Here is a 21783-nt window from a genome sequence, read left to right as displayed (position 1 = left end):
GTCAACTAATGGGAGAGCTGGATTGTGACGGGACACAGTGATAGGTACCGGTTCAGCGAATAGGGTTGCTTCCCGTATCTACAAGTTGTTGATTGTGCTAGGTGTAAAGAGGACGACTGAAGAAATGGAAAGAAATGGGTAGGAACATTTGAAGTAGGGTAAGTGATTACACTGAAATGGGAATATAAAATTTAGTTCCTCATTCATTTGAATGCCGCCCAGCAGTACAGGAACCCTGATATAATATATAAAACATGAATATTTAATTTTAACTACAAAGACAACTTTTATTATTATTATTATTATTATTATTATTATTATTATTATTATTATTATTACAATTGTTATTATTTATTATTATTATTATTATTATTAGCATTGTTGTTGTTATTATTATTATTCTAAGCGCCTCAGTAAATGGGAACTCATGAAATTTGATTCCAGGAAAGGGAGGGGTTGCTCAGAATCCTTGAATGAAGAGCCCCTCTTCCAAGGAGTCGTGTTGTGATGACTCAGAATATTCCTACTGATCTCTGATCAGTTTCTCCGGTATCCAAATGAAGGGTTCTTGATCAGAGGAATTGGAGCTGTCCTTAATGCCATTAATCGAATCTGATTAAATCCCACTTGCTAAGGCGCTGTTTTTACTCCCCAAGAGTTTACCGCTTCCCTTGAAATGTAAAAAAAAAAATCATAGCAATAATAATATTAGTAATAATATATTATTATTACTATAAAAAATAAGCGGTAAACCCGCATGAGTTTAAATGCTCCCAGGTGTGGGAGGTAATCATGTTTGATCCGAGGATGAAGCTGTGCCAAGTTACTTAGTGTCGTGTAGCTCACTACATCAGACACTACAACAGTAACCATAGTGATCATGCGGGGAAGCGTTAAACCCTTAAGAGGTCTTCTTACAGTCAGGTTTGATCCCAGAGGGGAAAGAGGAGCTCCGATTCCATGGATCAAGAGCCCTTCAGCATCAAGGCTTCCCCTTCCCCGGAGCCTGACGACACACATAATGTAAGGGTGCCTGACGACACTCACCACATAATTACACTGACATAATTATCCTACTCAACACATTATTATTCCACTCATTACATAATCACCTTAGAATTATCTGCTGGTTGATTTATATATCTCTTCGAACTCTCCTTCGTTGTGGACAGGAAGAGGAGGAGAGTTGGATCAGTGGAGAGGAGCTGTACACTGAGGGTAGCAGTGAGGATGAGGCCGCCCACTCCCGCAGCCCCGCCCACCACCCCACTCACCACCCACTCCCACTCCAGGACCACAAGTGCCACACCACACCGCCCACCACTCCGCCCGCAGCAGCATCAGAGCCAGCGCAGCAGGTAAGGGGATTCCACCCCCTAAATTTTTGAGGGGCCTTTAACATATAGAAAAGGGTAGCAGCACACTGCTGATGTATCTAGTAAGATAGCAGCACACTGCTGATGTGCCTAGTAAGATAGCAGCACACTGCTGATGTACCTAGTAAGATAGCAGCACACTGCTGATGTATCTAGTAAGATAGCAGCACACTGTTGATGTATCTAGTAAGATAGCAGCACACTGCTGATGTGCCTAGTAAGATAGCAGCACACTGCTGATGTACCTAGTAAGATAGCAGCACACTGCTGATGTGCCTAGTAAGATAGCAGCACACTGCTGATGTACCTAGTAAGATAGCAGCACACTGCTGATGTACCTAGTAAGATAGCAGCACACTGCTGATGTACCTAGTAAGATAGCAGCACACTGCTGATGCACCTAGTAAGATAGCAGCACACTGCTGATGTATCTAGTAAGATAGCAGCACACTGTTGATGTATCTAGTAAGATAGCAGCACACTGTTGATGTATCTAGTCAGATAGCAGCACACTGTTGATGTATCTAGTAAGATAGCAGCACACTGTTGATGTATCTAGTAAGATATCAGCACACTGTTGATGTATCTAGTAAGATAGCAGCACACTGTTGATGTATCTAGTAAGATAGCAGCACACTGTTGATGTATCTAGTAAGATAGCAGCACACTGCTGATGTATCTAGTAAGATAGCAGCACACTGTTGATGTATCTAGTCAGATAGCAGCACACTGTTGATGTATCTAGTAAGATAGCAGCACACTGTTGATGTATCTAGTAAGATAGCAGCACACTGTTGATGTATCTAGTAAGATAGCAGCACACTGTTGATGTATCTAGTAAGATAGCAACACACTGCTGATGTATCTAGTAAGATAGCAGCACACTGTTGATGTATCTAGTAACATAGCAGCACACTGTTGATGTATCTAGTAAGATAGCACACTGCTGATATATCTAGTAAGATAGCAGCACACTGCTGATGTATCTAGTAAGATAGCAGCACACTCTTGATGTATCTAGTAAGATAGCAGCACACTGTTGATGTATCTAGTAAGATAGCAGCACACTGCTGATGTACCTAGTAAGATAGCAGCACACTGTTGATGTATCTAGTAAGATAGCAGCACACTGCTGATGTATCTAGTAATAGTAGTATACTGCTGATGTATCTAGTAAGATAGCAGCACACTGTTGATGTATCTAGTAAGATAGCAGCACACTGTTGATGTATTTAGTAAGATAGCAGCACACTGCTGATGTATCTAGCAAGATAGCAGCACACTGTTGATGTATCTAGTAAGATAGCAGCACACTGTTGATGTATTTAGTAAGATAGCAGCACACTGCTGATGTATCTAGCAAGATAGCAGCACACTGTTGATGTATCTAGTAAGATAGCAGCACACTGTTGATGTATGTAGTAAGATAGCAGCACACTGCTGGTGTATCTAGTAAGATAGCAGCACACTGTTGATGTATCTAGTAAGATAGCAGCACACTGCTGATGTATCTAATAAGATAGCAGCACACTGTTGATGTATCTAGTAAGATAGCAGCACACTGCTGATGTACCTAGTAAGATGGAAGCACACTGCTGATGTACCTAGTAAGATAGCAGCACACTGCTGATGTATCTAGTAAGATAGCAGCACACTGCTGATGTATCTAGTAAGATAGCAGCACTGTTGGTGTATGTAGTAAGTTAGCAGCACACTGTTGATGTATCTAGTAAGAAAGCAGCACACTGTTGATGCATCTAGTAAGATAGCAGCACTCTGCTGATGTATCTAGTAAGATAGCAGCACACTGTTGATGTATGTAGTAAGATAGCAGCACACTGTTGATGTATCTAGTAAGATAGCAGCACACTGCTGATGTATCTAGCAAGATAGCAGCACACTGTTGATGTATCTAGTAAGATAGCAGCACACTGTTGATGTATCTAGTAAGATAGCAGCACACTGTTGATGTATCTAGTAAGATATCAGCACACTGTTGATGTATCTAGTAAGATAGCAGCACACTGTTGATGTATCTAGTAAGATAGCAGCACACTGTTGATGTATCTAGTAAGATAGCAGCACACTGCTGATGTATCTAGTAAGATAGTAGCATACTGCTGATGTATCTAGTAAGATAGCAGCACACTGTTGATGTATCTAGTAAGATAGCAGCACACTGTTGATGTATCTAGTAAGATAGCAGCACACTGTTGATGTATTTATTAAGATAGCAGCACACTGCTGATGTATCTAGCAAGATAGCAGCACACTGTTGATGTATCTAGTAAGATAGCAGCACACTGTTGATGTATGTAGTAAGATAGCAACACACTGCTGGTGTATCTTGTAAGATAGCAGCACACTGTTGATGTATCTAGTAAGATAGCAGCACACTGCTGATGTACCTAGTAAGATAGCAGCACACTGCTGATGTATCTAGTAAGATAGCAGCACACTGCTGATGTATCTAGTAAGATAGCAGCACTGTTGGTGTATGTAGTAAGTTAGCAGCACACTGTTGATGTATCTAGTAAGATAGCAGCACACTGTTGATGTATCTAGTAAGATAGCAGCACTCTGCTGATGTATCTAGTAAGATAGCAGCACACTGTTGATGTATGTAGTAAGATAGCAGCACACTGTTGATGTATCTAGTAAGATAGCAGCACACTGCTGATGTATCTAGCAAGATAGCAGCACACTGTTGATGTATCTAGTAAGATAGCAGCACACTGTTGATGTATGTAGTAAGATAGCAGCACACTGCTGGTGTATCTAGTAAGATAGCAGCACACTGTTGATGTATCTAGTAAGATAGCAGCACACTGCTGATGTATCTAATAAGATAGCAGCACACTGTTGATGTATCAAGTAAGATAGCAGCACACTGCTGATGTACCTAGTAAGATAGCAGCACACTGCTGATGTACCTAGTAAGATAGCAGCACACTGCTGATGTATCAAGTAAGATTGCAGCACACTGCTGATGTATCTAGTAAGATAGCAGCACTGTTGGTGTATGTAGTAAGATAGCAGCACACTGTTGATGTATCTAGTAAGATAGCAGCACACTGTTGATGTATCTAGTAAGATAGCAGCACACTGCTGATGTATCTAGTAAGATAGCAGCACACTGTTGATGTATCTAGTAAGATAGCAGCACACTGTTGATGTATCTAGTAAGGTAGCAGCACACTGTTGATGTATCTAGTAAGATAGCAGCACACTGTTGATGTAATTAGTAAGATAGCAGCACACTGTTGATGTATCTAGTAAGATAGCAGCACACTGTTGATGTATCTAGTAAGATAGCAGCACACTGTTGATGTATCTAGTAAGATAGCAGCACACTGCTGATGTATCTGGTAAGATAGCAGCACACTGCTGATGTATCTAGTAAGATAGCAGCACACTGTTGATGTATCTAGTAAGATAGCAGCACACTGCTGATGTACCTAGTAAGATAGCAGCACACTGCTGATGTATCTAGTAAGATAGCAGCACACTGTTGATGTATCTAGTAAGATAGCAGCACACTGTTGATGTATCTAGTAAGGTAGCAGCACACTGCTGATGTATATAGTAAGATAGCAGCACACTGTTGATGTATCTAGTAAGATAGCAGCACACTGCTGATGTATCTAGTAAGATAGCAGCACTGTTGGTGTATGTAGTAAGGTAGCAGCACACTGTTGATGTATCTAGTAAGATAGCAGCACACTGTTGATGTATATAGTAAGATAGCAGCACACTGCTGATGTATCTAGTAAGATAGCAGCACACTGTTGATGTATGCAGTAAGATAGCAGCACACTGTTGCTGTATCTAGTAAGGTAGCAGCACACTGTTGATGTGTCTAGTAAGATAGCAGCACACTGTTGATGTAAGATAGCAGCACACTGCTGATGTACCTAGTAAGATAGCAGCACACTGCTGATGTATCTAGTAAGATAGCAGCACACTGTTGATGTATCTAGTAAGATAGCAGCACACTGTTGATGTATGTAGTAAGATAGCAGCAAACTGTTGATGTATCTAGTAAGATAGCAGCACACTGTTGATGTATGTAGTAAGATAGCAGCACACTGCTGGTATATCTAGTAAGATAGCAGCACACTGCTGATGTATCTAATAAGATAGCAGCACACTGTTGATGTATGTAGTAAGATAGCAGCACACTGCTGGTGTATCTAGTAAGATAGGAGCACACTGTTGATGTACCTAGTAAGATAGCAGCACACTGCTGATGTATCTAATAAGATAGCAGCACACTGTTGATGTATGTAGTAAGATAGCAGCACACTGCTGGTGTATCTAGTAAGATAGGAGCACACTGTTGATGTACCTAGTAAGATAGCAGCACACTGCTGATGTATCTAATAAGATAGCAGCACACTGTTGATGTGTGTAGTAAGATAGCAGCACACTGCTGGTGTATCTAGTAAGATAGGAGCACACTGTTGATGTACCTAGTAAGATAGCAGCACACTGCTGATGTATCTAATAAGATAGCAGCACACTGTTGATGTATGTAGTAAGCTAGCAGCACACTGCTGGTGTATCTAGTAAGATAGGAGCACACTGTTGATGTACCTAGTAAGATAGCAGCACACTGCTGATGTATCTAGTAAGATAGCAGCACACTGCTGATGTATCTAGTAAGATAGCAGCACTGTTGGTGTATGTAGTAAGATAGCAGCACACTGTTGATGTATCTAGTAAGATAGCAGCACACTGCTGATGTATCTAGCAAAATAGCAGCACACTGTTGATGTATCTAGTAAGATAGCAGCACACTGTTGATATATGTAGTAAGATAGCAGCACACTGCTGGTGTATCTAGTAAGATAGCAGCACACTGTTGATGTATCTAGTAAGATAGCAGCACACTGCTGATGTATCTAATAAGATAGCAGCACACTGTTGATGTATCTAGTAAGATAGCAGCACACTGCTGATGTACCTAGTAAGATAGCAGCACACTGCTGATGTACCTAGTAAGATAGCAGCACACTGCTGATGTATCTAGTAAGATAGCAGCACACTGCTGATGTATCTAGTAAGATAGCAGCACACTGCTGATGTATCTAGTAAGATAGCAGCACTGTTGGTGTATGTAGTAAGGTAGCAGCACACTGTTGATGTATCTAGTAAGATAGCAGCACACTGTTGATGTATATAGTAAGATAGCAGCACACTGCTGATGTATCTAGTAAGATAGCAGCACACTGTTGATGTATGCAGTAAGATAGCAGCACACTGTTGCTGTATCTAGTAAGGTAGCAGCACACTGTTGATGTGTCTAGTAAGATAGCAGCACACTGTTGATGTAAGATAGCAGCACACTGCTGATGTACCTAGTAAGATAGCAGCACACTGCTGATGTATCTAGTAAGATAGCAGCACACTGTTGATGTATCTAGTAAGATAGCAGCACACTGTTGATGTATGTAGTAAGATAGCAGCAAACTGTTGATGTATCTAGTAAGATAGCAGCACACTGTTGATGTATCTAGTAAGATAGCAGCACACTGCTGATGTATCTAGTAAGATAGCAGCACACTGCTGATGTATCTAGTAAGATAGCAGCACACTGCTGATGTATCTAGTAAGATAGCAGCACTGTTGATATATGTAGTAAGATAGCAGCACACTGTTGATGTATCTAGTAAGATAGCAGCACACTTCTGATGTATCTAGTAAGATAGCAGCACACTGCTGATGTATCTAGTAAGATAGCAGCACACTGTTGATGTATCTAGTAAGATAGCAGCACACTGCTGATGTACCTAGTAAGATAGCAGCACACTGCTGATGTACCTAGTAAGATAGCAGCACACTGCTGATGTATCTAGTAAGATAGCAGCACACTGCTGATGTATCTAGTAAGATAGCAGCACTGTTGGTGTATGTAGTAAGGTAGCAGCACACTGTTGATGTATCTAGTAAGATAGCAGCACACTGTTGATGTATATAGTAAGATAGCAGCACACTGCTGATGTATCTAGTAAGATAGCAGCACACTGTTGATGTATGCAGTAAGATAGCAGCACACTGTTGCTGTATCTAGTAAGGTAGCAGCACACTGTTGATGTGTCTAGTAAGATAGCAGCACACTGTTGATGTAAGATAGCAGCACACTGCTGATGTACCTAGTAAGATAGCAGCACACTGCTGATGTATCTAGTAAGATAGCAGCACACTGTTGATGTATCTAGTAAGATAGCAGCACACTGTTGATGTATGTAGTAAGATAGCAGCAAACTGTTGATGTATCTAGTAAGATAGCAGCACACTGTTGATGTATCTAGTAAGATAGCAGCACACTGCTGATGTATCTAGTAAGATAGCAGCACACTGCTGATGTATCTAGTAAGATAGCAGCACACTGCTGATGTATCTAGTAAGATAGCAGCACTGTTGATATATGTAGTAAGATAGCAGCACACTGTTGATGTATCTAGTAAGATAGCAGCACACTTCTGATGTATCTAGTAAGATAGCAGCACACTGCTGATGTATCTAGTAAGATAGCAGCACACTGTTGATGTATCTAGTAAGATAGCAGCACACTGCTGATGTACCTAGTAAGATAGCAGCACACTGCTGATGCATCTAGTAAGTTAGCAGCACACTTTTGATGTATCTAGTAAGATAGCAGCACACTGTTGATGTATGTAGTAAGATAGCAGCAAACTGTTGATGTATCTAGTAAGATAGCAGAACACTGTTGATGTATCTAGTAAGATAGCAGCACACTGCTGATGTATCTAGTAAGATAGCAGCACACTGCTGATGTATCTAGTAAGATAGCAGCACTGTTGATGTATCTAGTAAGATAGCAGCACACTGTTGATGTATCTAGTAAGATAGCAGCACACTGTTGATGTATCTAGTAAGATAGCAGCACACTGTTGATGTATCTAGTAAGATAGCAGCACACTGCTGATGTATCTAGTAAGATACCAGCACACTGTTGATGTACGTTGTAAGATAGCAGCACACTGTTGATGTATCTAGTAAGATAGCAGCACACTGTTGATGTATCTAATAAGATAGCAGCACACTGTTGATGTATCTAGTAAGATAGGAGCACACTGTTGATGTATCTAGTAAGATAGCAGCACACTGTTGATGTATCTAGTAAGATAGCAGCACACTGTTGATGTATCTAGTAAGATAGCAGCACACTGTTGATGTATCTAGTAAGATAGCAGCACACTGTTGATGTATCTAGTAAGATAGCAGCACACTGTTGATGTGTCTAGTAAGATAGCAGCACACTGTTGATGTATCTAGTAAGATAGCAACACACTGTTGATGTATCTAGTAAGATAGCAGCACACTGTTGATGTATCTAGTAACATAGCAGCACACTGTTGATGTATCTAGTAAGATAGCAGCACACTGCTAATGTATCTAGTAAGATAGCAGCACACTGTTGATGTATCTAGTAAGATAGCAGCACACTGTTGATGTATCTAGTAAGATAGCAGCACACTGTTGATGTATCTAGTAAGACAGCAGCACACTGTTGATGTATCTAGTAAGATAGCAGCACACTGTTGATATATCTAGTAAGATAGCAGCACACTGCTGATGTATTTAGTAAGATAGCAGCACACTGTTGATGTATCTAGTAAGATAGCAGCACACTGTTGATATATCTAGTAAGATAGCAGCACACTGCTGATGTATCTAGTAAGATAGCAGCACACTGTTGATGTATGTAGTAAGATAGCAGCACACTGTTGATGTATCTAGTAAGATAGCAGCACACTGTTGATGTATCTAGCAAGACAGCAGCACACTGTTGATGTATCTAGTAAGATAGCAGCACACTTCTGATGTATCCAACTTTGCTAAAGAGAATAATACAAATAATTTCCTGATGATGGCATGCACGAACAAAAGTTCCAGATGCTTGTGTAAGAGACGCGTCAAAAACTGAAGCTGTACAGCATTTATCTGTCCCTCTTGCAGAATGACCCCCACCTGACGGAGACAACGAGGAGACTCTCCATGATGGGTCTGGAGAACGTGCAGGGCACCCAGAAGCCAACCTCCAGCATGGAGCCAGAGGAGGTACTCTTTTCTACACCTTGGCAAATCATATAAAGACACAAAATTCAATATTATTATCATTATTATGTATGCCTCCATAATGGCAGGGTTACCTAGGGGGGGGGTTGCTGATATCTTTCCCCTAGACCCAATTTTAGCTAAAAATTGAGGTTTGTCAGAAAATGCTTTAAAAAGCATTTTATCGTCAAAATAGGCAATAAAATAAAGTTATAGCATTATTTTTTTAATATTTCGTATATTTTTTGAAAAATCACATGTAAAGTTTATCCCAGGTTTTCATTCATAGAGGGAGAATGTCTCTTTCGTTAGTCTTCAAACTTTCGTCACTGGTGTACCCTATCTTGAGGTTGGATTGTTACCAGGTTGTGCAGGTGCCCTTTCGTCAATTTTATAACTCGAAATGTGATATTGGTTCTTGTCCGATTACTTGAATTCGAGTAACCTCTTGTCTTATCTTTTATACATCATCCTTAAGTCTTTCTTTAGTCTAGCTCTCCTCCTCACATCGACTTCTCATTATGATAACCTCATCTATAAACAGTAAATGATGCCGAGTCACCAACTGGACAAGACCCGGACCGGGACAGTACCGGCGAACCTCATCCAATCCAGATGATGCACACCAGTCATTTTCTTCTAGGAATCTATTTATATATATATATATATATATCACGATTAGTATTTTTTGTCAGGTCACACTTATGTGGCCGTGTGATGCATCACAATGTTACTTGGACCAAGTCTTTATTACTAGTGGTTTTATTATTATTTACTTTCATTTACTATCGTATGCTTAACAACTCGCAAACGTATATAAAGCTGAGAAGAGCAAGCACTGAAATAATGTCACTCATTGCAGGTGGAGGAACAGGAAGAAGTGATGTTGTGGCGACCCAAGCGAGGCTCCATCAAACTGCCGCACGTGGAACTCGACCCTCCGTCTTCAGGCCTTCTGGAGCAGGTCTCCGGGTGACGTGCTGCATCACACCCCCAACCCCACACATCCTTGGGGTGATGAGCCACAGCTTGCCCCGAACCCTCACTAGTACACTGGTCACTTCCTCATCTCACCAACACAACATTTTCGTCCCTCTCAAAGAGTAGATGCCCTTAGGTGAAGAATACATGTCACAATACCCTAGCTAGAGCAACTCGCAACTGAACCACAAAATGGAAACTGGAACTATTCAACGTTAGTGTCCAGCACAAACAGAAGCGTCTAGTTTCTATTTCTAATTTGTGGGTTTGCTTCGAGATGTCCTTGGGTAGTATTCGTCGCCTCTTCACCACTTAGTGCGATCACTGGTAAATAACGAAGAGCTTGTGTGATCTATTGGCATTAGTGTTATTGTGAGAACTTACTCCAGATTAATCCACATGAACCTGAATTAAGAACCATTACATTCAGTGAGGACTTGGGAGGAAAACCGTACCTACTCGTTGTAAGTAGTAATTTCAATACTCATAAGAATTTATAAGTGAAAAATTAACTTACGGGATTTTTATCCAGAAATAAATAACTTAAGGTACTTATAAGAAGGATTTTCAGTTTATTGGACGATGTTTCATTTGGTATATTTCCCTAACCTCTTATGAATTAACGATAATATAACCAACCAAATCTAAAAATTGTTCGCAAATCGGTAATATAATCAAATTAAGCATTAAACTCGAAGGGACAACAGTGCACAATGTTTGTAAAGTGAAAACAACATATAAAACGCCAGCGTTAGTATTATGTTATAGATACATATGTTACATATATTAGGAGACGCGGCTAGCATGTTGCATTTTGACCTCCATACATGTTGAAATTCCTATTTATACGAGTAACTTCGGCGGCAGAAGAGGACAGGTTATGCACGCTCCCTTGCACGCGCGCACAGGAGGACGTCCACACAGCGCAGGTTCCAGCGACTATCACTGCTAGTGTAACTAAGAAAAGTGTACAGCATTTGTCTAAGTCCTAGTAAACAAAAAGTTTCTATATATCTACTCGACTATCATTAACAACCCAACACTTCTTGAATGACTCACGAAATCATAATAACCAATCGCGGAACAGCGTGTGAGTTACAGAACTCACTCGCCGTGAGTTCAAATCCCACCCGTTCCGTGTTTTTTTTTTTCTTGAATGCTTAAAGTGGGTGAATTTAGTTTCTAGTGACAGAAGAAATCTATTATACCACTTTTTCAACTTCATATCCTTAGAAGCCTAGATAGACATTTAGAGTATTTCAAATATAAGACTACATCTTTCTGGTGTTTTTTTTTATACCTGTATTTTTAGATTTTAAATACCTTTGATGAGTTGCGAGAGTTTTTTCTACTCCGGAGCCCGGCCATGGGTCAGGCTCTGTATTATAATTTCTCTCTCACTTGTTTATATGATGCTTACAAGAGCCTCACTTCATGTCTGGTTATATGATGGCCACTCCACTCTTAGAATTACACAGACATTATTCTAGCAAACCTCTCTCGTTTGTGCTACCTGTTTTTGTTTCATTCTCTCTCTCTCTCTCTCTCTCTCTCTCTCTCTCTCTCTCTCTCTCTCTCTCTCTCTCTCTCTCTCTCTCTCTCTCTCGATCCTCAGCCAACATTATGCATAACATTATTTTTTCGTTGTTGTTATTTTTCATTCTCCTCACCATCAGTGCTCGTTTTCTGTTACGAAAAATATTTATACATACACACACACACACACACATATATATATATATATATATATATATATATATATATATATATATATATATATATATATATATATATATATATATATATATATATAAAACTAACATATGTATATACAATTTTATAATGAAATTTCTCTTGTGCACTTTTTTGCGTTAACTGAAACTTATGGTAATTTTGCTAAATGAGGAAAATCTTAATATTTAGTAACTTTTGTGTGATTTTACTTACTGTTTATATTTTCTTGCTGCAGCAGCGCCCGTTTGTTACCTTCCTCTGTTGGCGTCATGGGTTAGGCTTCCTATGACAGACTGAGGCTTCCTGTCATAACATGAGGCTTCCCATGATAGAATGAAGCTTCCTGTCTTAACACGATGCTTTCTATGATAGCATGAAGCTTTCTGTCATAGCATGAGCCTTCCTATGATAGCATGAAGCTTCCTTTCATAACATGAGGCTTCATATATCATGAAGCTTCCTGTCATAACATGAGGCTTCCTATCATAGAACAAGGCTTCCTATGAATGCATAAAGCTTCTTATCGTAACATGAGGCTTCCTATGATAATACGAAGCATGGTAAGATAACATGAGTCTTCGTAAGGAAGCGTGACGTTACCTATGATAACTTTGTATATACACGTACTATAACCAGATATATTCTGTGGCAGTGATCTCGCTTCTTTGTCAATACTGTTGTATTTTTCTCTGATATTGAAATAAACTTAATCCGAATATATACTCTCACTTGTCCTCAAAATATAACAGTTTAAAATAGTTATATTGTAGTTATGGCTGTTTGGGTTTTGGAGAGCTGATTACAAGGGTGGACAGGTAGCTTAGTGGTTGCATGTTCGGCTCACAATGGAAGGTCTGATGCCGTGTTCATTCCTTGTGGAGGTGACCTGACTAGGTGGGTCATTGGTCTGAGCCGGGGGGGGTGACATGGACCTGCTTCGCATGGGTCAGTAGGCCTGTTGCAGTGTTCCTTTTTATGTTTAATCCAGGAGTCCGTAGCACCTGCAGGCTTGATGCCTGTGAAGGGTTCTTGATTTAAAGAATTAGACGTTTCCTCCCGGTTCTTGGATCAAGCCTGACTGGAATCCAGTTCCTCGTGAGCTGTATGACCCCCCCCTAAGGTTTTAGTGCTCCCAGAACTGCAATAGTACCTATGGGGGAAGCACTAAACCTACAGGGGTCATACAGTGCCTGGGAAATGGGAGGAAATCAGATTCGATCCAAGAGGGAGGGCAAATCCAGTTCGTGGGACCAAGAGCCTCTGACCAACATTAAGAAACCTTCCCTGCAGAGCCATGATTGCGATGATGTTCACCCAGTGCAGCAACACCCAACTATTTACTGCCTTGATGGCCACACCTGACTTACTTATCATGGGCTACTCACATGTATATTTATTTAGCAGATTAATCGTGGTTGTATATCAGTTATACAGAATTTATATGGGAGTTATAAAATAGTTATATGTCAGTTATAGTTATGTGGCAATTACATAATGTCTCTCTACTTCTGACCATTTAAGCTTGGTGCATTGATTCTGATTGTGGCATGCAAAGAGTATGTTACAATTTATTTGGCATATGTACACACTCCCATATAGGCTGCCTCCCAACCAGCAAACCGGGTGCTAAGGGTTTAACGATTTTTTTAGGATACCCATCATTAAATGAGTACCTTGGTTTATTGTCCAATCACAGGCGACGTGACTCACTCGCGGTCAGCATTTGCCAGACTTGTCTCTAGCTGGTTGAGTACGGTGCTCTCTGGCTTCTGTTTTGCCATTCTTCGCCACAATATGGTACACTTATATTCAACTCCTGTACATAGTGTACATAATTGCATATATATCTGGTGAAGGGAATACAAGTTAAATATTCCCACTGAGTTTGTTTTGCTCGAAAAGCCCATTACGACCAGGTTACAGGCCATTCTTTACCTGCGTTCGTAATACTGATGAAGAACTTCCTCCCTTTCCTCAGATCAAACCTGATTACTTTCCCCATCCAGTAACAGTGGTCTTTGTAGGGACTTCCCTGGCAAGAACGACAGTAACAGTGATCTCAATAGGGACTTCCCTGGCAAGGACGACAGTAACAGTGGTCTCAGTAAGGACTTCCTGTTGGGTGAAGAGAGGCAGGTTTAAATACGAATCTTAGAAAACGTGCCAAAAGTTTTTACTCGTGCCAGGGAATAACATATAAGTTTATTTAGGCACGGGTGCACATAAGTACAATTACCATACAAAGTAACATACGAATAACTAAAGTGTAATGAAGAGTTTTCAGTGCTCAGTATTAACCGACATGGAGACAGAAACTCATTACATTAATTAATCTGTATATTTTGACCCATGCTGAAGATGATCCTAGAATGGGGTCGAAATATACAATCAATAACTTACTAATATAAAGAAAGCCGCTTGTTATGCAGTGCATATCGGGCAAATTAGGTCAGTTTTGCCCTAGGATGCGACCCACACCAGTCCACTAACACCCAGGTACCCATTTTAACTGATGGGTGAACACGAGCAACAGTTGTTAAGGAAAAAACGCCCAATGTTTCTACTCTTGCCGGGAATCAAACCCAGACGGTCAGCGTATGAAGCGACAGTTTTGCCACTGGGTGGTCAACATGTACGTTTATAGCGTCCAGTATTATCTTCTTTATCAGACTTACGTTGATAATTTGTATATCTGGAAACCTCCAGGTGCCTTCTATCTTCACTTATTCTGTAGTTCAATATACCGATATTGTATCTATCGGCTACGATGGCACACAAATAGACTCGCAAACTCCACGTCTGCACCTCAGGCTCCGCCATACTTTTTATGCTTCCTCTAAAACGATTACATTACACTCATACATTGAATTATATTCAGTGACATTTCCAGGTGTGTAGTATATTTTATCAATATTGGCCCCTCAAGGGAGGTTCCTTGATGCTGCTGAGGGGCTCTTGATTTAGGGAATTGGATCTGTGCTCCAGTTCCTTGAGTTGAGCCTTAATGCCTTCCACCCCCCCCCCCACACATGCGCTGTATAATCCTATGGGTTTAGCGCTCCCCTATGATTACAATAATAATCAGAGTATTGGCATTCTCTCAATTACACTGACCACATTTTACTTAATCAGCAGATTGCAATAAATAAGGAAAGTGTTGAGAATATAGGTTCTCATATAACTTAACACCTTTTAAAACTCGCATTAAAGAGTTAGTTAAAGATTAGCCGGTATACTCCCGGCCCGGGCCTTGTCCAAGTGGTGGCCCGGCCTTGGCTCCCTCTTTAGGGAGTGTCTGAGACCTAAGTCTCCCATGGGAGGAGGCACAAGTACCTCCTCATCTTTGGGACCAACTGTCCCCAGGTTTAGCCACAAGCTAGGCCTCTCTGGTCTGTTATCCCCGCCCCAAGGGGGCTAATGGGAATGACAGTCTTATGAGCTAAAGGCTCGGGCTTAGGCACCTACCCTACTCTAGAAGGGTTAGGCATGGTGTCGATCCGCATTAAAGATACACGCTATTGCATAAACATTATTTTCCCGTCAACTACCTACACAAATCGCAGGAAAATTATGAAAATTTGCCACAATTTCTATTGGGATCGAACCCTGGTTCGTCCGTGTGTGAGCTGCATCAAAGGTTTTACATTTTTGCATCTTAAAAGTATGCGTATGAGTAATGAGTTTGAAGTTATAACATAACTGTTTAATCTGAGGTTTAAAATTAAACGGAAGAATACATTACTTTAGTCCTGCACTTAAATTACGTGGATTATCGTTTTCTTATAATGTTTAAAGAAAACGAAATTTGTTTGGGCTAACTTCTCTAAAACTTACACAAACTTCTCGTATTCTTGAACCTAAGAAAACCTTGAAGAAACGACCCCTCAAGGGAGGTTCCTTGATGCTGGTGAGGGGCTCTTGATCTAGGGAATTGGATCTGTGCTCCAGTTTTCTGAATTGAACCTGATTGCCTTCCATATCCCCTCCCCACATACGCTTTATAATCCTATGACGACTTGCAGCACCAACCTGGAGTCCTGCCATTATCATTCACGTAGAGCAACTTCAGGGGCACGTCAGTCCCCATATCTTATATGTTATTTTTCCCCTATAATCTACCTTGTCCATAATTACTATCGCATTTCTTTGTCTGTATTCGTAAGGTGAAGTCCAGGATCTTTCCTTAATTCATGGTATAATTTAACAAATATTTGATTAAGTTATACCATAAATTAAGGAGAGATCCTAGACTTCACCTTACGAAAGCAGACAAAGCAAATGCGATAGTAATTATGGACAAGGTAGATTACAGGGGAAAAATATGATATTAGGGGACAGGGAAAGAACGAGCCTCTTAAAGTTCAGCGGATCTCAGTAAGTGAAACTGAAGGTATTGCCTCACCAGAAGGTAAATATATATAATGATATGTATTAAAAAGAACAGTATTTCAACCCTTCGAGGTGAAATGTTTTGATGCTGAATGGTTCTTGATCCATGAAACTGGACCGAATCTCTGCTTCCTGGCATCTGATTGCCTCTTATTCCCCAGGTACAGTATGACTCCATAAAGGTTTAGCACGGAGTCCTGTGGCACAGTGTCTTGTAGGCAACGTTCTCGCTACACATGCTGAGTGTCCGTGGTTCGATCCCGGGCAGGGGTGAAAATATTGGGTGAGTTTCTTTACATTTGCTGTCCCGTTCACCTAGCAAGTAAGTAGGTACCTGAGTGTTTGTCGATTGGTGTGGGTCGCATCCTGGTGGACAAGATTGAGAACCCCAGTTGAAGCAAGACATACAGTCCCTCGATGACACACTGCCTTTCTTGGGTGGCTAACCCTCTGGGGTTAAAAATCCGAGCAAAATATCATCACTTAATCATATGTACAATAATCATGCATAAAACAAAAACACTACAATGATCTTAAGGGCACATATATTATTGTCACTTATATTCAGTAAATTATGTATTTATAACCCAGGAAGGTGAGGGCTGAAGAGTTGAGGATAATACACGAAGCCCAAGTAACGTGGCTTACTCCAGTCAAGGTTCTGGGGGTTCTCCTGGGATTATAAGTAAGTTTATTCAGGTATACACAAATACAGTTACATAGATTATCATACACAGCAGCATATGTGTAGAGAACCTGGGATAACCCAAAAAATCCTGACGAAGTGACTTATCTCCATTGGGGCCCTTTTAATACTTTATTATCTTACTATAAAGGAGATAATCTTATTATTATACTATAAAGGAGATATACTAGGAATAAGGTAAAATGAGTTATTTATATTTACATGTGTGTTAACTAAAAAAAAATAAAAAATCATTCTCCTCCCTCTCTGTCGCTACATTCATCAGGTACCTTTTGGCTCTCTTGTTGAACTGGCTCATACTATGATTGGCTTTGACATGTGCAGGCAGTCTATTCCATTCCTTTATTGTTGTACAATAAAAGGTGTTTGAAGCCTGGCCACTGACTGTGGGTACTACAAAGTTGTGCTCTCTCCCCCTAGTACTGTGATTGCTTTGGTTCTCAGTGATTCAGTGTTTTAGAAATGGTACAGAAACTTTACCATCAGCATCCTATGACGTGATGTTAAACATTTAATGGTATGGACCAGCAAGCCAGCGGAAGTTATCGGTCAGATGACTAAATGCGCCGATGTTGCGAGCCTCCACATAGCAAAATTTCATCAATACTCCAACACCCTCCTTTCATACATAAGGAGGATTACCAAGAAGCCTCTGGCTGTCTTTACCAGACAACTCAGCCAGGTTCCTCAAGGCATTTCCTGATCAGCTGGGCTGTAGTGTATACATTGAACTGCGGGTAACAACAGCTTCACCTAGGACAGAGCCGCGGGGACGGTGTCCTCCGGAAGCGACCACAGGTAACCATATACGACAATTTGTTATCCAGTCCCGTCTTGAAGCCTACGCGAGTCGTTGAAATGTACGACTAACCCTGCCCCTCCCCCCCCCTCCTTTTTTTGGTAGTAAAAAGTCACACGTTTCCTAAATTAGGAAACAAAAACTGAATAAACAATATTAATTTATTCGTAACAAAAGCATATTACATTTATGGAGGAAGCGCTAAACCCTCAGGGATAATACAGCGCCTTGAGAAAATGGAAGGCAATCGAGTTTGATTCAAGGAAATGAGGGATACTTCCAATTCCTTGGATCAAGAGTCCCTCACCGACATCAAGGCACCCACCTTGAGTGAAATAAAAGCGTAACAAAATAAAATGCATAAATGGCAAGGTAAATAGACTTTCTGAAATACTGAGCGCGCGCGCGCGTGTGTATGTGTGTGTGTGTGTGTGTGTGTGTGTGTGTGTGTGTTCGCGCGCGTGTGTATCTAGGTTAGGTCTACTGTAAAGGTTGCACAAGGGATTTCCTTGATAACACCTACATTAACTCATTTGGATAGGCCTACTCTATATTTTTTTTACAAATCACAATCAACAACAATGAAAACGAGACAAATAAGCATGACTATCGATAACATTTACAGTAACAAAGCTGAATAACACTATTATTAAACCTTCCATATAACAATAGTCCTCTGTACATATTAACAATAACAAACATAGGCCTCGAACATGACATATACATACATATTTATATTTCTGAATTCCAACAAAAATTTTTTTCTTCAAATAATTTTCTTTCTCTGGTTTGTAGCCATAAACTTATATCTTATTATAAACAAAAGCTTCTGTATAAGTGTGAATGACTGTACAATAACGTTATATACAAGTGGGACTAGATTACCACAGACAGAGATATTAGTATAGTAAAATCAAATATCTCAACTAAGACCGTAGGCCTAGAAGACCCTAATCCACACTGCAGGCCTACAACCGCATGATCCACACTGCTCCATCGCGGACCTTAACGTCCTCGTTTAACTAGGTTTGACGTCGAAACGATGGGTAGAGTTTCTGTTGGGTCAAGTTGGGCGAGACACGTTTCTTTTAATTAGGAAACGTCAAACTGGTAGGGGCCACACAGAGCCTGTGCAATGACAGAGGTAATCAGGTGTGATCCAAGAACCACTTTCTCCTTGAAAGGTGCGATGTTAGGCTGGCGGATGGTTGCTTACTGGGGTGTAAAGCCTATCAACTACGCTTGGGTCATTAAGGCTGCACGTAACCTTTTCACCACCATAATCCATAAATAGAAATCAAAGTAAGCTCTCAGAATATAATACACCGAGAGCAATAAAGCTCTATAAATCCTGTCTCTGCATCTTCGAAACATAAAATGAGAAAGACGCATACCCGGGAGAATAGGAAGCAAATTTCTGATTGTGAAAAAGATAGGGATCCAGCCTTCAGGGTAAGGGACTAGTTTACGCCTCTTGAATCACCACACTCACTTCTCAGTAGCGCATGTGACTCGAACCTTCCACATCCGTTCCACAACTCCAACTCAGCGTTTCCATACACACCTGCTCCACCCTCAGTAACTGGTCTACCCTTGCCCAGGTTTGCTCGTCGCTCATATTTAATGCTGAGAAGTGAACGCTAGTCTGGCTGGGAAGTAAGTAGCTCACAAGTAAGTTTTACCTGGTAGGACATATGCTGATGAGAGGTCTGGCTGATTTCCCAACATTTAAGATTGCTTATATTTTAGAACTTTAGACATTATGTTAATGTGACTTATCTGATAGAGTAAGACTTAAGAGCTGGAACAGATTCACTTTTTTAAGTTTGACTAGAGGCAGAAGCGAGCTGTAACAGTGTGGATGGCAGCCTCCAGCGAGGTTCCATACAAGAATGAGACTCCAGGAAGAAAATGTCTAGTCCGAGAAAGACATGATGGCTTAAAGAACTTTCCGGATAGCTCTCCAGTTGGCTTGATTATAATTATATTTACAAAAAGGAAACGTTAATCCTATATTGGCTAGTTGGCGTGAGGTTGTAATTATTACCCAAGCATAGCTGGGTGAGAGTCGAGCAGGTGACCATAACGAGGTTTGATGGTAACCTGAAGGTGCGGAGAAACGTGCAGTGGTGGTGAGGCTGAGGTCATGTGGTGTGCTGGAATAGGAGTGGCTTGGTAGAGAGGTCCGTGGGTGACTCTGTGCGGGTGGTGTTGGGGTGGGTGGAGGGGCGGCAGGCGGTGAACAGCGCGGAGGTCTGGTTCGAAGATGTTCTTGTGGAGGGGGACGCCAGGGTGGCCGATGGCAGCGTTGACAGGGTAGAAAAAGGGGGCGTCCTCGCAGCCGAAATTGTACCACCAGTCACACACGAAGTACTTTTGGTTGAAGATAGTACCGTTGGGGCAGAGGAAGGAATCCTGACGACCGCTGCGGTGACAGATGTGGAACACCTGTGCAGAAAAGACATTGTCAAAAACCTGGCATCAACATGACAGATATAGGACACTTCTGGGGGTGAGAGGCGCCTACGTACAAGCAACTTAAAGTAGGATGCCAGTCCAGTCAGCCAGTCTGCTAGTCATAAAGTAAAACTAAATACGCACAACCCACGTAGTAGCTACAAAGGTCTACAAACATACACAGTCATGCACACGCCCCAACTGACAGTTGCAGAGTAGGTCTGCGAGCGTGTGCAAGCACACACTACACACAACACATACCATACAACATACCACTCACAGGAAACAGAGTTACAAGAGGTATCGGAGTGGTAGAGTGCAACAGTTGGGTTGCCACCAGGACCGGTGCCTGAAGTGAAGTGAATAACATATCGGAAGACATAGTTCGATGCATTCCTGTTTGCAGATGTAAAACTAATAAGATAAAATATAGGGGAAGGCAAAGAAAGGCTCCAGACTAACCTAGACACGCTGCGAGTCTGCTCTTACAAGTAGTTACTGGAACTTAATGACAGGAAATGCAAAGCTATGAAAAAAAGAGAAGAGAATACAAAGGCAGAAAATGGAGTACAGATAATGGAATAGTGAAATGGAGTACATGGCAAACCTTACCGTAGGGGGACCTCAAGGTGGGCATACTACCGATAACATTGCCTGAGGCTCATATCAACCGAATAATCTATGAAGTAAATGAGCATTTCGAAGAATAATTCACGACACAATATAAGAAATAGGTAAGTCCTATCTTCGAGTATGCACACCAGCATGAAAACCCACACAATCAAACATATCAAGAAACTGGAAAAAGTGCAGAGGTTTTTAACGAGGTTTATCCCAGAGCTAAACCTGAAAATATTTAGAAGTCAAGAGGACCAGGATACACAAAGCGACGCACAAAATACGCAAGAGGAATTGATAGGGCTATTCGAGAGGCAAGAAACCGGTACACGAGGGAACAGTTGGAAGCTAAGAACAAATGAGTTTCTTCAGCCTCAGAGTGTTTAGGAAGTCGACTGATCTGGACAATGAAATGATAGAGGTAGAATCTATACACAGCTTTCCTTAAAGGTATGATAAGTCTTACGAATCGAGGAGAGTGAACCCAGAAGTTAAAATTAAATATAGGAGGCTACACACAACCTAATTGGCAGCTACAAAGAAGGCCTATACTCAACCTACCTGGCAGCCACAGTCTACTTGGCAGTCACAGGTCAGCCCCACACAATTTACCTTGCAGTCACAAGGTAGGCCTATAA

The 21783-nt window shown here is 41.0% G+C and overlaps 2 protein-coding genes across 5 annotated transcripts in view; one reads left to right on the top strand and one right to left on the bottom strand.

Moving 5' to 3' along the window:
* Positions 1 to 12892, top strand: part of LOC138855208 (uncharacterized) — a 279887-nt gene extending 266995 nt beyond the window's left edge. For all 4 annotated transcript variants that reach the window (XM_070103287.1, XM_070103276.1, XM_070103267.1 and 1 more), the window contains 3 exons: positions 1173 to 1358; positions 9363 to 9464; positions 10324 to 12892. In XM_070103287.1, the coding sequence (XP_069959388.1) occupies positions 1173 to 1358; positions 9363 to 9464; positions 10324 to 10437 (402 nt within the window). In that variant the 3' untranslated portion in view covers positions 10438 to 12892. The remainder of the gene's footprint in view (positions 1 to 1172; positions 1359 to 9362; positions 9465 to 10323) is intronic.
* A 5344-nt stretch (positions 12893 to 18236) lies between these two features.
* The window catches only part of LOC138855408 (uncharacterized), a 30913-nt gene continuing 27366 nt past the window's right edge, over positions 18237 to 21783 (bottom strand). Inside the window, exon 10 of the mRNA XM_070104638.1 lies at positions 18237 to 20518. Within this exon, the coding sequence (XP_069960739.1) occupies positions 20114 to 20518 (405 nt within the window). The 3' untranslated portion in view covers positions 18237 to 20113. The remainder of the gene's footprint in view (positions 20519 to 21783) is intronic.

Source organism: Cherax quadricarinatus, chromosome 5 (assembly GCF_038502225.1).
Source record: "Cherax quadricarinatus isolate ZL_2023a chromosome 5, ASM3850222v1, whole genome shotgun sequence".
Classification (NCBI taxonomy): domain Eukaryota; kingdom Metazoa; phylum Arthropoda; class Malacostraca; order Decapoda; family Parastacidae; genus Cherax; species Cherax quadricarinatus.
Note: the sequence above shows the minus strand (reverse complement) of the source record. Positions and strands in the feature narration are given on the sequence as shown.